At 43.7% G+C, this 12500-nt stretch overlaps 4 protein-coding genes across 6 annotated transcripts in view; all 4 read left to right on the forward strand.

Annotated features, from left to right (window-relative positions):
- bag4 (BCL2 associated athanogene 4) overlaps positions 1-3454 on the forward strand; it is a 4590-nt gene extending 1136 nt beyond the window's left edge. For both annotated transcript variants that reach the window (XM_060881575.1, XM_060881576.1), the window contains exons 3-5: positions 222-404; positions 488-712; positions 833-3454. In XM_060881575.1, the coding sequence (XP_060737558.1) occupies positions 222-404; positions 488-712; positions 833-1303 (879 nt within the window). In that variant the 3' untranslated portion in view covers positions 1304-3454. The remainder of the gene's footprint in view (positions 1-221; positions 405-487; positions 713-832) is intronic.
- A 1571-nt stretch (positions 3455-5025) lies between these two features.
- LOC132853825 (dual specificity protein phosphatase 26-like) lies at positions 5026-6534 on the forward strand. Its single transcript, XM_060881820.1, has 3 exons — positions 5026-5300; positions 5806-6014; positions 6136-6534. Exons 1-3 carry the CDS (start codon positions 5137-5139, stop codon positions 6330-6332), a joined length of 570 nt encoding a protein of 189 aa, XP_060737803.1. The 5' UTR covers positions 5026-5136; the 3' UTR covers positions 6333-6534.
- A 1738-nt stretch (positions 6535-8272) lies between these two features.
- On the forward strand, positions 8273-10900 carry rsph14 (radial spoke head 14 homolog). Its single transcript, XM_060881616.1, has 6 exons — positions 8273-8305; positions 8896-9093; positions 9181-9283; positions 9403-9747; positions 10271-10407; positions 10565-10900. The coding sequence occupies exons 2-6, from the start codon at positions 8907-8909 to the stop codon at positions 10801-10803; spliced, it is 1011 nt and encodes a 336-aa protein (XP_060737599.1). The 5' UTR covers positions 8273-8305; positions 8896-8906; the 3' UTR covers positions 10804-10900.
- Positions 10901-11450: 550 nt separating this feature from the next.
- LOC132853331 (dematin-like) overlaps positions 11451-12500 on the forward strand; it is an 18558-nt gene continuing 17508 nt past the window's right edge. The window contains exon 1 of one of the 2 annotated variants that reach the window (XR_009649169.1): positions 11451-11663. The gene's annotated coding sequence lies outside the window, so the exon portion shown is untranslated. The remainder of the gene's footprint in view (positions 11664-12500) is intronic. The other variant, XM_060880984.1, reaches the window with a different exon arrangement.

Raw genomic sequence — 12500 nt, forward strand, 5'->3', positions numbered from 1 at the left:
CAGGGGTTAAGTGTTTATACCCAAAACTTATGTCATGCACCAGAATGAAAGCACTGTGTGTCCTGGCTTTGAGTTTTTAAAGCCCACAACCTCGACCACGGCTTCTCATAAGGATAAGGTCCTGTGTCAGTGACCATTAGGTGTAGAGTTTAAATCCCAGTGCTATCACAGAGACCGAGTTTTCCTGTTCACTGTATAAACAGTTAACTCTATTCTCTCAGGCGATGCCGGCGTATCCAAATGGAGTGTATAACCCGGGTCAGTACGCACCGAACGTGCTTCACCCTTCCAATCCGTTCTACTGCAGCGAGCAGATGCCCCCCAGGCAGCCGCAGTACCACAGTCAGGACCGAACCCCGGCCAGCTCCCCTCAGCCCCCGTACCCTGTTCCACACTGCCAGGCGGTGAGTCGGGTGTTAACACTTTTCCAGCTCTGCTCCTTGCGTTTTATATTTATTTCTGTTGTTGTTCTTCTCCCTTCTCTCAGGCTCCTGGATACCCACCCAGCTCGTACCAACCCTACGGAGACGGCTGCACCCCTACTGCCCCCTACCCCGGCCAGCAGCCTGTACCGTCTTGTCCTCAGCCTGATCCCTGGCCTCATTCAGCAGGATATGGACCCCAGACGCACTACTCCAACCACACACGCCCTCCACACCCTCCGCCCTGGCACGGGCCCGCCCCTCCTCCATACGACCACATTAAGCACAAAGTAAACAAACAAACTCATGTACCGGGTCTAGCCGTCACAAATGCCCTTAGCGCTAACCGTCTACTCTTGTAACCCGGTATAATGATTTTTACTCTTAGTCGTTTGTCCTTGTTTCTTTAGGAACCACCGTATCCAGGTCATCTGAACAACCGAAACCAAACGAAACCTCGACCCAGCACACCCAACTCCAACCTCACCCCTAACTTGCCTCCAAACAAGCCAGTGGAGTTCAGCTCCCCGCCTCAGATCTACAACAAGACGTCCTCCGGAGGCGGAAACCAGCCCAAACCAGCTCCGCAGCAGAGAGACCCTCCCCCACATGTGCCACAACATCAGATGGGCGAGAACCCGGGTCTGGCTCAGGTGCAGGAGGTCCTGGCCAGGGTCCATCTGCTGCAAGATGACGTGGACGAGTTTGTGGGCAGAAAGACGGACAAGAGCTACTGTTGTCTGGAAGAGCTGCTCACCAAAGAGCTGCTGGTCCTGGACTCTGTGGAGACCAACGGCCTGGACGCCGTGCGCTCAGCCCGGAAAGAGGCAGTGCAGAAGATCCAGGCCATCCTGGACCGCCTGGAGAACAAGGCCTTCTAGAGAGCGTTGTGCCTGTGTGTGTGTGTGTGTGTGTGTGTGTGTTGAGGCTGCAGATGTTTATTTGTGTTTAATAATCTGTTTATTTTGTCCAGGTAAATAAGCCGTAGTTATTACGCTCACATCCATAATGTTCACGTCATGATTAGATTTTGCTGATTTTTTTTATCAAACACATTGTTCCATCAGCACACACTGCCATCCAGTCTGATCACTCGCATCTGCTTTGGCTTCTGCTGTTAATGTGTCTCACTGGCTTCCTGCTCCTGAGTGACTCCACCCTCCTCCACAGCACTGAACACGTTTAGGCTCTGAGACATAAAGTCCTCACGCATCACGTTAGCTAAGCCATCCATGCTAACTAAAGCGTTAAAGTCGGAGGCTGGTTTGAGCTCAGCAGCTGTGCGTTTTGCTCATTGTTTGCCGTAGATTTGTTAATTAGTCTTTTTAGCGCTGCCTCGTCGACTTCCTGTCAGCGTTTCCCGTCGGCCGATCGTCTGTCTGCCGTCAGAGCGAGTGAGTTTTGTTCCGTGTGAAAATCAGCAGCACTGAATTCAGAAGCAGCTGTTTTTGTGTAAAGCAATAAATAATTTAGTGTTTTTAATCCTTTAACTACGTCACCTGCTGTTATATGTTTGGATTGTATTATGTTTGTTCCTGACTGCTGTTGACGCTCAGACGCTTCGTCTCCAGTCGTGAACTGTTCACGTAATAAACACTGTGCACTTGAATCATGAAACAATGAATGAAATAAAGTAATATTTTACACCAAAACCAATCTGCTCTAGACGTAGCGGAGTTCTCGTTCATGGCCCCGCCCCCATGGCTAGCTGAAGTACCGTGTCGGGTTTCCACTCACTTAACGCTTCACCGCTATGATTAGCTCAGTGATACACATTTATTAGGGATGATTACGAGTACAAATTCACAGGAAGTCGGCGAGGTCTCGTTAAACACAGCGCCGAAGCCTGCGCTCAGCGTATAAGCAATACTCACCGACCTTTACGCTAAACGTTTACAACGATTTTGTTTCTTTTTCCCCCAACTTCATGTGTGAATCTAAAGTCTAATCTAAAGCCAGTATCCTGTCTAATCTAAAGGTCTCGCATGTTTACAAATGAGGCCTTTTTTAAAAAGAAAAATGTATAAATTTGTATTTAAATCGTCTTTAAAAAAAAAAGAGGGGTACAGACCCAGAAGACCAATCATCTTTCCTAAAAGAAAAGAAAAGAAAAGGAAATGAACGCCGCTGTGTTTAATACTTTGCACCAAAGTCACTTTGAGGCGTGTGTCGACGTTGTTATATCGTCACATCACACTTTAAAATGTTGTGTTTAAAATACGATGTCTGTGTGTGTATCCGGGACGTCCACGGCGAGCGGCGCCGTGTTTCCTGATCGGATTGTTTTATGTTCTGTGTCGTGTTGCGACGTGACGCAGCAGCAGAACTCTGACACGGGCGACACGGAAGCCTTTTTCACGTCCGTCCACAAGTTCACTGGATTAAGTGTGTTCCTCATTCAGACTCACACTCGTGTCTGATGTTTGTTTGTTCTCGTTTTATGTTCCTCTTGTTAAGTGAACAGAATTATAAGACCGCCAAGAAACACGCCAAACTTCCTAAAAAGGTTCAGAATAAAGGACAGGCGAAGCCGACGACACAGAGGACTCCATAAAGCTCCCTGGAAGGCAGGTGTGCGGAAAATCTGTGTTTGGTATAAAACCACAGGCACGTACTTTCACCTCGGACCCTTCAGTAGGTCTTCCTCCGCTTTCTAAAGGAAAACTGTGCCATATCATCGGCAGGTGCTTTTCATAGACGATTAAAAAAAACAACCAATAATCAGTGAGAAGGTGTTGGAAAGTATCGAGCTCTGCATGTATCGAACCCAGTCTGGTTTTGTTGTACCTCTGTAATCTCTGTAAAATCTCCTTCTATAAAGCAGAAACTGTACATTACACAGACTTTACACTCAAAAACTATATTTGTAAGTAACTTGTACACAGAGAACGATGACACACTGGAGACAGGACCAAAACCTGCTTGCTGAGGTCTCTGAGGTACTGCATGAGTTCTGACCCGAGACCAGGCCACTGGCCCTGAACACAAAACAGCTCCAATAAACAAGACCCCTCATGGTCGGTCCCTCATGACTGCTGGTGTGTGTTTTACTCAGAACTGTGAAAGACAAGTTCAGACAGAAATAACAGAGCTGCTAGAAAGTTAGTGAACCCTGCCCTGTTTTCTGTATTTCTGCACAAACCTGAACTGAAATGTCATCAGATCTTCAACTGATTCTTAAACATAGATGACGAGAACCTGATTTAAACAGTAACGATAATCCATCTGAATATCGTATGTGAACCTGCAGGAGAAGTCAGTCAGGTGAGGTAAAGTCAGTCAGGTGAGGTAAAGTCAGTCAGGTGTTTTAGTCAGGTGAGGTAAAGTCAGTCAGGTGAGGTAATGTCAGTCAGGTGTTTCAGTCATGTGAGGTAAAGTCAGTCAGGTGTTTCAGTCAGGTGAGGTAAAGTCAGTCAGGTGAGGTAAAGTCAGTCAGGTGAGGTAAAGTCAGTCAGGTGAGGTAATGTCAGTCAGGTGTTTCAGTCATGTGAGGTAAAGTCAGTCAGGTGTTTCAGTCAGGTGAGGTAAAGTCAGTCAGGTGAGGTAAAGTCAGTCAGTGTTTCAGTCAGGTGAGGTAAAGTCAGTCAGTGTTTCAGTCAGGTGAGGTAAAGTCAGTCAGGTGAGGTAAAGTCAGTCAGTGTTTCAGTCAGGTGTTTCAGTCAGGTGCGGTAAAGTCAGTCAGTGTTTCAGTCAGGTGAGGTAAAGTCAGTCAGGTGTTTCAGTCAGGTGAGGCTTTAGCAGCTCTCTCATCTTTCAAGAATATAAACCCAAGTCTTCACTCAGGTCTGGGCTTCAGCACACAGGTTCCTGCAAGTCAGAGCTCTGGGGTCATGACAGGAAGCCCTCCATCACCACGGAGGCTTTGTAACGGGGCAGAATTCCCCGTCGTGTGGGATTGATCACAGGACTCATCACCAGTTGCCTCAATATATTTAAAGTTAAATTATTCTGTACTCACTATAATGTGTTTCATCTTTTGATTAATCCAGTTCTACTTATTTAGTTGAGGACGAAGATCTGATAACGTTTAAGGTCAAATTTATGCAGAAATCCAGAATAAATGGTCAGAGCTTCACAAACATTCTATCAGCTCAGTAACAGCAGTTAAACAGCAGCTGGGGAGAGAAAAGACAGTAGAGTAACAGCTGTAGTGTAACGTAATAAATCACAGGGGGTTTTGTGTAATTGACTCCATATCACTTAGAATATCAGTTTAACAAGCAACACCTGAAGAAGCGCTGCGTTCTTGTTTCTCTGGAAGATTAGGCCTTCAATCCACATCATCACCAAGCTGACACTGTCGGGCCCTTGAGTAAGGCCCTTAACTCTCTTGGCTCGTTTCCTAGCAAACTCGAGTGTGTGAAGAAAACTTTACTGTGCTGTAATGTATCTGTAACAAATAAAAGCTTCTTCTTTACTTCTGTAAAGCAGCATGGAAAAGATTCATGATGTGTGTAAGTCTGTGTTTGGAGGCTTTTTGTGTGGAAGTGTGTGTGTAAACGATCTGGTACAAGGCTGCAGTCTGAGCATTACTGACATGCAGCCAACTCCAAGTCCTAAAATAACCCAGTTCCCCTGGAGTGTGTTCCAACCCGAACGCCTTGGATCCGCACCTTCAAGCCGACAGCAGCTCACTGACTTTTACTCGCAAGTCCTCGAATCCTCTCATCATTATTATTAACTTCTCAGATTTCATCACCAACTTCAGCTCCAAATGTCCTACAGATCCAAATATAATGATTCCAGCTCAGCGAAAACAGAGATCGATTTCACTTCGCCTGCTCTGGCGGTGATGGGAGTCGAGCAGCTCCTTTTTGCAGCGGGAGCCATCAACAGTCCTGCCAATGAGGTCTGGCCCCGACTTTATATAGGAGACATGTAAGTGTCATGAAGATCTGTGATGTGATATGATACTGTTGTTCAATGTTGCGCAAACGATTCAGTTCTAATCTAAATGACTCTTATGGGTCTTGAATGGGAAGCCAATGGCCTAATGGTTAGAGTTTGACTCCTAACCCTAAGGTTGTGGGTTCGAGTCTCGGGCCGGCAAAACCACGACTGAGGTGCCCTTGAACAAGGCACCGAACCCCCCCAACTGCTCCACAGCATAAATGGCTGCCCACTGCTCCGGGTGTGTGTTCACTGCTGTGTGTGTGCACTTTAGATGGGTTAAATGCGTAAGTATGTGTCACCGTACTTAGCTGTATGTCACTTCACTTTATTTCTCAAGCCATAATAAGACTTTAGCACTAGGTGGCACCTTAACCAGTTCTATCTGCTAGCAGATTCTCATCCAGGATGGATACATGACAGAGATAGCTGTGGCTAATCAACATCCAGATTTCTAACACGTTCCTCCCTCCCTTCCACTCACCTGCCTCAGGAAATTTGCAGAGAATCGTGAGGAGCTTCGCAGGCAAAACTTCACACACGTGCTGAACTGTGCTCACAACTTCAGGCGGAGCAATGACTTCTACTCTGGAACGGGAATCACGTATCTGGGTATTGAAGCCCGCGACTCGCCTGCCTATAACATCAGCGTCCACTTTAATACAGGAACAGAGTTCATTCATAACGCACTCAGGACGGGAGGTAAACACATCACAAACATCTTAAAAGCCACAGTTTCCTCTTGACCCAAAATCTTGTGTATTAGCCAAGACATTTGTTTCTTTATGCTAATGTACTGTGTACATTGTTATCACCATTGCAGGTAAAATCCTGGTGCACTGCCACGTGGGCGTGAGCCGCTCGGCCACCATCGTGTTGGCGTATCTGATGCTGAAGCACAACATGAACCTGGTGGAGGCTGTTAAACACGTTAAACAGGGGAGAATGATCATACCCAACAGGGGCTTCCTCCGACAGCTCATCGAACTACACGTCAAACTGTACGGCTACAGATCCTGAGCACATGAACACACTCTCACAACACCTGAGAGTTCAGCAGAGACCTTATGGCAATGACATAATGGTGGTTTGGCAACACACAATAAAAACATAAGACTGTTGTTAGCTTCTAAGACAGAGGAAGGTTATTAAGAGATATTAACAGATGTGTTTTATAATGTTTATAAAACCGCCTATTTTACTGATGTTGAACTGACAACAAAGCAATAAGGTGTAAAAGGGTGAAATGGTTTCTTTACACGGTGTGAAACTTATTAAATATTTTGTTTATGAAAACTGACTTGTTTTTCCTTTTGTCGGCCATTTTTTATGAAAATTAACTCAAAGGCTATTTAAGCCAATCAGATGCTGCTGTGTCTGTACCGTACATGCCTAGCTAATTAGCAACTAAATTCGATGAAGAAATTCTACTGTAAAGGGGGCACGGTGGCTTAGTGGTTAGCACGTTCGCCTCACACCTCCAGGGTCGGGGGTTCGATTCCCGCCTCCACCTTGTGTGTGTGGAGTTTGCATGTTCTCCCCGTGCCTCGGGGGTTTCCTCCGGGTACTCCGGTTTCCTCCCCCGGTCCAAAGACATGCATGGTAGGTTGATTGGCATCTCTGGAAAATTGTCCCTAGTGTGTGAGTGAATGAGAGTGTGTGTGTGCGATGGGTTGGCACTCCGTCCAGGCACAGGCTCCCCGTGACCCGAGGTAGTTCGGATAAGCGGTAGAAGATGAATGAATGAATCAATGAATGAAATTCTATTGTAAACTGTCCTGTGAAAGTGCAGTGGCTGTGATTCTCTAGCTAGCGACAGGATGGTGTTTATGAAGGTGTTTATGGCGTTAGGACGTTTCCATGGAGACGGCTGTTCGGGAAAACAAATATTTTAAACCGATCTGCAAATTCATATTAATTCAAATAATACATAAGGGGAAAATTAATTTCATGGTTTTTTTTTTAACTGAAATTGTTTACTTTCTTGTACAATCAGGCCAGGAACACGCTGTATACAGAGATTAGAGCAGATAAGAAGAGATACGCTAAAAAGTTGGAGGATCTCTTCACTTCTAATGAATCAGCTTCACAACCGTTCTGACCATCTCAACCTTTTAACACCTACAGTACCCCCACCCCCACCCACCCCTCCTCCAGATCAGTGAAGATAATGTGCGGCAGGTCTTCAGAAAGGCACCAGGTTCAGATGGTGTGACACCAATCTGTCTGAAAACCTGTGCTGACCAGCTGGCCTCCATCTTCACACAGATCTTCAACAGATCACTGGAGCTGTGTGAAGTCCCCGCCTGCTTTCACACACACAACCATCGTCCTCGTTCCAAAGAAACCCAAGATAACAGGACTTAACGAGTACAGACCTGTGGCACTGACGTCTGTTGTCATGAAGTCGTTCGAAAAAATGGTTCTGACTTATCTGAAAGTCTGATGTCTTGTGGAAAGAACACAAACCTGAAACTCCTCCAGACCTGAAGTTGGACACTCACATCAACACCACTGTAAAAAGATCCAACGTTAATGTCCTTCCTTCACCAGGTGATGAAGTTTAACGTGCCACAGAAGCTGCAGAAACAGTTCTACACAATCTATCTGATGAACAGTTAAATGTTCCTTATTACACAATAACAATGTGCGATACTATTAGATTTATTTGTTACCTCCTTCGTCCCAGTACATCCTGCATCTCATCTCATTCTATTCTATTCTATTCTATCATCTATAGCACAACTGTACATACAATTTATTTATTTTTCAATTTTTCTTTTGTCTATTTGTATTTACATATGTGTATTTTATTTCTATTGTCTGTGTTGTTGTCTTCTCTGAGTACTGGAAGCATCATATGACACTAAAACAAATTGTTGGCAATAGTTCTTTTTGATTCTGAATCTGATTTGTCTGTAACGCAATCTGACGTGCTGCGTCGTTACCTAGCAACGGTACACAAACAGGAAGTACCGGACTGTAAGCAGCTGGTGAGATCTCACCTTATTATACTTTTTTACTCTTACCGTTTTTGTCTGTTTACAACAAATTTATTCCTCGTGAATACAATGGTTTTGTTTAATTAAACATTTCAGCAAATATAATTACATAAAAATAATGTAAAGATAATTAGTTTGTCTCACAATTTACTCTTTCTATTCTTTATTTATCTGTCTTTATATCTGTCTTTAATTGCTGTTTTCTTTTTCCCTTAGTTTCAAAATCCTGCCTTTATATTTGTGTACATTAACGTACATTATTATACACAACATATAATACACAACATACAATACACAACATACACAACATATAATATACATTATACAATACACAACATACAATACACAACATACACAACATATAATACACAACATACACAACATATAATACACAACATACACAATATATAATACACAACATATAATATACTTATAGATGTAATTAAAAGTCTAATTAAACGTTTCTTTGTAATTGATGTAATGATGTGATTTTTGAGACGTATTCAGAAATAATTCTAACCGTTAACTTTAATGTCAGACTGTAATGAAATGTCTAACTGAAGCTTCTCACACACCATCAGGTGTGTTTTGAATGCTCCTGATGGCCGGATCACGGATTTGTGACGTGCCACGTGTTCCGGTGGCGTTTGGAAAGCGCGCGGTCCCGAAGCTGATCACACAGCTGCATGATGAGGAACTGAAAATCCGCCAGGGGGCGCTGTGTTCGCTCTGTGACCTGCTGCACGACCCGGAGAGGGTTTACGAGGCCCTGCATCACGGTACTGACGTCAGGACTAGATGATGGTGCAGTCTGTAATACAGTAATCAGTACTGATGGGGTGATGATTTGGTTTTGTGTTGTTCAGGTTGTTTAGAGAGACTGAAGGTGTTGCTGAAGGATGATGACGTCTTGGTGAGGACAAAAACCACAGAGGTGCTTTATCAACTGGTCACGCGTAGCTTGGGGAGGTGAGACGTTTCAGCTGAACAGTGAAAAATTAAATAGATGATTTAGATGATTTTCTGTTTAAGATGTGTTTGTGTGTGTGTGTTTTTGTGTGTGTGTTTGTGTGTGTGTGTGTGTGTAGAGAAGCCGTTCTGCAGAATGATGTGCTCAGGCCTCTGTCAGAGCTTTTAGACGAGCCGGATGACGTCTGCCGTAAGAATGTGCACCGTGTGTTAAAGATGATGTCTGAGTTTCCTGCAGCTGTGGTGTGTATGCTGTCTCTGGGTCTGATGCCGAGGCTGGTGATGAAGGTCCCGGTGGAGCGTGAGGACATCAGAGAGCTTGTCTTGTCCACGCTGAGCTTCTGTGTGAGACTGGATTCTCTTCCCGCTCTGGCCAGTGACGTCGTGATCATCCTGAAGGAGCAGCTGCATCAAACGTCTACACACATCCGCCGTGCCGCCTCCTCCACCATGATGGCCATCAGGTGAGCTCCAATTATCACACACACATGCACACACACACACACACACACACACACAATCTTAATTATACAAACAGTCACTCTTTCCATTACTAATAGAATTATACCTCACTTAAGGCCCATAAATATAGCAGCATGTACTAGAACCTTCTATAATCCATCATGAAGTGATCTCCACCCACCTCACACACACACACACACACACACGCAAACACACACCTTTAATCAAAACTTTAATCATATAAACTCCTTCTAAACTCTTTTTAATAACACTGTTAGATTTACAGACTGATTTCACACTGTGATGCCATCTGGCTCCTTCTTTTCTTTCATCTCCTTCTTTCCCTCCCTTGTGCACTCTGGTCCTTTCTTTGCATTTTTTTTTCACATTTTTATTCCTTCTTTATTTTTTCTCTTTCTTTTCCCTGTTTTCATCCATCTCTCCATTTAGTCTTTTTCTATTTATTTATTTATTTGTTTTCTTTCTCTTTTACTCTTTATCACCTCTCTGTTGTCCCCTCGTCAGTGTCCCTGCGGAGGGGAAGGTGAGGATGTGTGAAGAGCAAGTTGTTCCCATGTTGGTGAAGCTCCTCTCTGATGATGACTTGGAGGTTCGGGCCAATGCTGCTGGAGCCCTAATGTACACCACTGTCATCACCCAAGGTCAACACACACACACACACACACACACACACACACTCTGCTGTAACTGTTAGATCAGTGTATATGTTACAGCAGTGTCTTTCCCTCACCTGTCTCTCTTTTCACTCTCTACATTTCAGTATGACTGTTTATCGGTTTTTGTGTTTGTGGTGTTCAGGTAAATATCAGGCTCTGGAGGCTGGTGCTCTTCCTCCTCTGCTGTGTTTGGTAAACAGCGAGGACGTGGCAGCGTGTGCTTATGCCCTCCGTGCGCTCACCTGTCTGGCACAGGCCCCGACTGGCCGAGCACAACTGATCCACCACCTGCCCCAGCTGGAGGCACGACTCTGCCACCCTGCCTCCATCATCCAGAGCGCTGCAGCCACTGCCATGCAGGTCATCTCCTGGACCCCGTAAGACTGAGACGAAGAGAGAATCTGATGACAGAGATGAAAAATTGTTCAGTTAATGAAGCTATTTGACATAATAGATTAAAATCAGGAATTTGTGCTCTGCTGTGTGTTTGCTTTATGTTTATTCTTTGTGGGCGGGACCATGCAATCCAGTCACAAACAATATGCAAATCATTACATTTGCATTACAAGTAAACCTTAAGCTGCAGAATGTAACGTTAGCTAACATTAGTGCTAAAGAAAAGACACGATAAGTGAAAAAATGACACAAATCCACAGTGAAGTCACACTTATGGACCCCTGGGGATGATTAAAAACAGGCCTGGGGGCGTGTCCAAATATGCCAAGTCATGTTTATTCATATCGATCGGATTTTTAATAATGTGACGGTGTTAAATGGTTACTAGTAATTCTTTAAAAACATATTTATTACAATTATAATAGATAAAGGATGGCAATAAACAAACGAGATCATAAAAAATTAATAATACGCATAACATCTTACATACGTGCTTATGCGTAATGAATATTCAGTAACTCCGTAGCGTTTTTATTTCGGTAGCCACGCCCCCAAGTAGAACTGCCTGGCTCGCGCACGCATGGCTCAAACCCAGTGGTTAAGATCTGCGGAGGAGGAGGAGGAGGGGAGGGAGGGGGAGGCGCGCGCGCGCTCCTGTTATCTTTATCTGTCACCGGCAGCACGTGCGGCTCGGGCAGCGGCAAGGAGATATTTTGTGCAGGGGCTCGTGCGCGTTTTACAGTCCAGTAACACCGGAATAAACGGAGAACAAACCGGGGGGATTATTGTCCTCGTGCACATCACGGGGGGAAAGCACGAGACGGAAAGACGTGAGAAAATTAAAGGTGAGAGATTTTATTTGTAAATTAGACTGAAACTCTACATACATAAATATATATATATATATATATATATATATATATATATATACACATATACACATAAATATACACACAAACATATACATAAATACATAAATACACATAAATATACATATATACATACATACTCACATATATACACATAAACACACACACACACACACACACATTATATATATATATATATATATATATATATATATATATATACACACACACACACACATACATACTTACATATATACACATAAACACACACACATATATATATACACACACACACACACACTTACATATACACACATAAATATATACACATATTACTCCACTAACTAGTGTACACGACACCACACCATTCTCTGTAGACAAACTGTGTAGTTCAGCAGTATGAGCTTTGGGATGTAACCTTCCCCAATCGGTTGTTAGGCAACAACGACCGTCTCTTACCTAAAAATATCTTCACTCCTACTTGTCAGGCTTTAAAATGAAATGTTCATGATCTTTACTCTTATATCATTTATCTTTCCCTCATTAATCCAAATCCATCTAGATAAAATAAACATTTACACGACTGACGTTCAGGAGCATTAACCATCACGTCACCTGTAAACCGCTCATTAAAGCTAAGTTGTATTAGACTTTTATATCGTTAATATGTCAACAAATCATTTAATAACAAGTCACAATAATAACTAAAACCTGCATCGCTTTAAACAGTGGAGTCCTAAATGAATGACGACATACTGTATAGACTGTACGTACTGAAGCCTACAGAAAGTCTGTGGTACTTAACATCGTCTC

Source organism: Tachysurus vachellii, chromosome 11 (assembly GCF_030014155.1).
Source record: "Tachysurus vachellii isolate PV-2020 chromosome 11, HZAU_Pvac_v1, whole genome shotgun sequence".
In the NCBI taxonomy this organism is placed as follows: domain Eukaryota; kingdom Metazoa; phylum Chordata; class Actinopteri; order Siluriformes; family Bagridae; genus Tachysurus; species Tachysurus vachellii.

Excerpts from the sequence above, each read along its gene's own strand:
- rsph14 (XM_060881616.1), top strand. The coding sequence starts at position 8,907 with ATGCTCCTGATGGCCGGATCACGGATTTGTGACGTGCCACGTGTTCCG. Across the intron at positions 9,284-9,402 it reads GTCACGCGTAGCTTGGGGAG|AGAAGCCGTTCTGCAGAATG; the intron begins GTGAGACGTTTC and ends GTGTGTGTGTAG. Across the intron at positions 9,748-10,270 it reads TCCACCATGATGGCCATCAG|TGTCCCTGCGGAGGGGAAGG; the intron begins GTGAGCTCCAAT and ends TCCCCTCGTCAG.
- LOC132853825 (XM_060881820.1), top strand. The coding sequence starts at position 5,137 with ATGTCCTACAGATCCAAATATAATGATTCCAGCTCAGCGAAAACAGAG. Across the intron at positions 5,301-5,805 it reads CGACTTTATATAGGAGACAT|GAAATTTGCAGAGAATCGTG; the intron begins GTAAGTGTCATG and ends CACCTGCCTCAG. Across the intron at positions 6,015-6,135 it reads TAACGCACTCAGGACGGGAG|GTAAAATCCTGGTGCACTGC; the intron begins GTAAACACATCA and ends TCACCATTGCAG.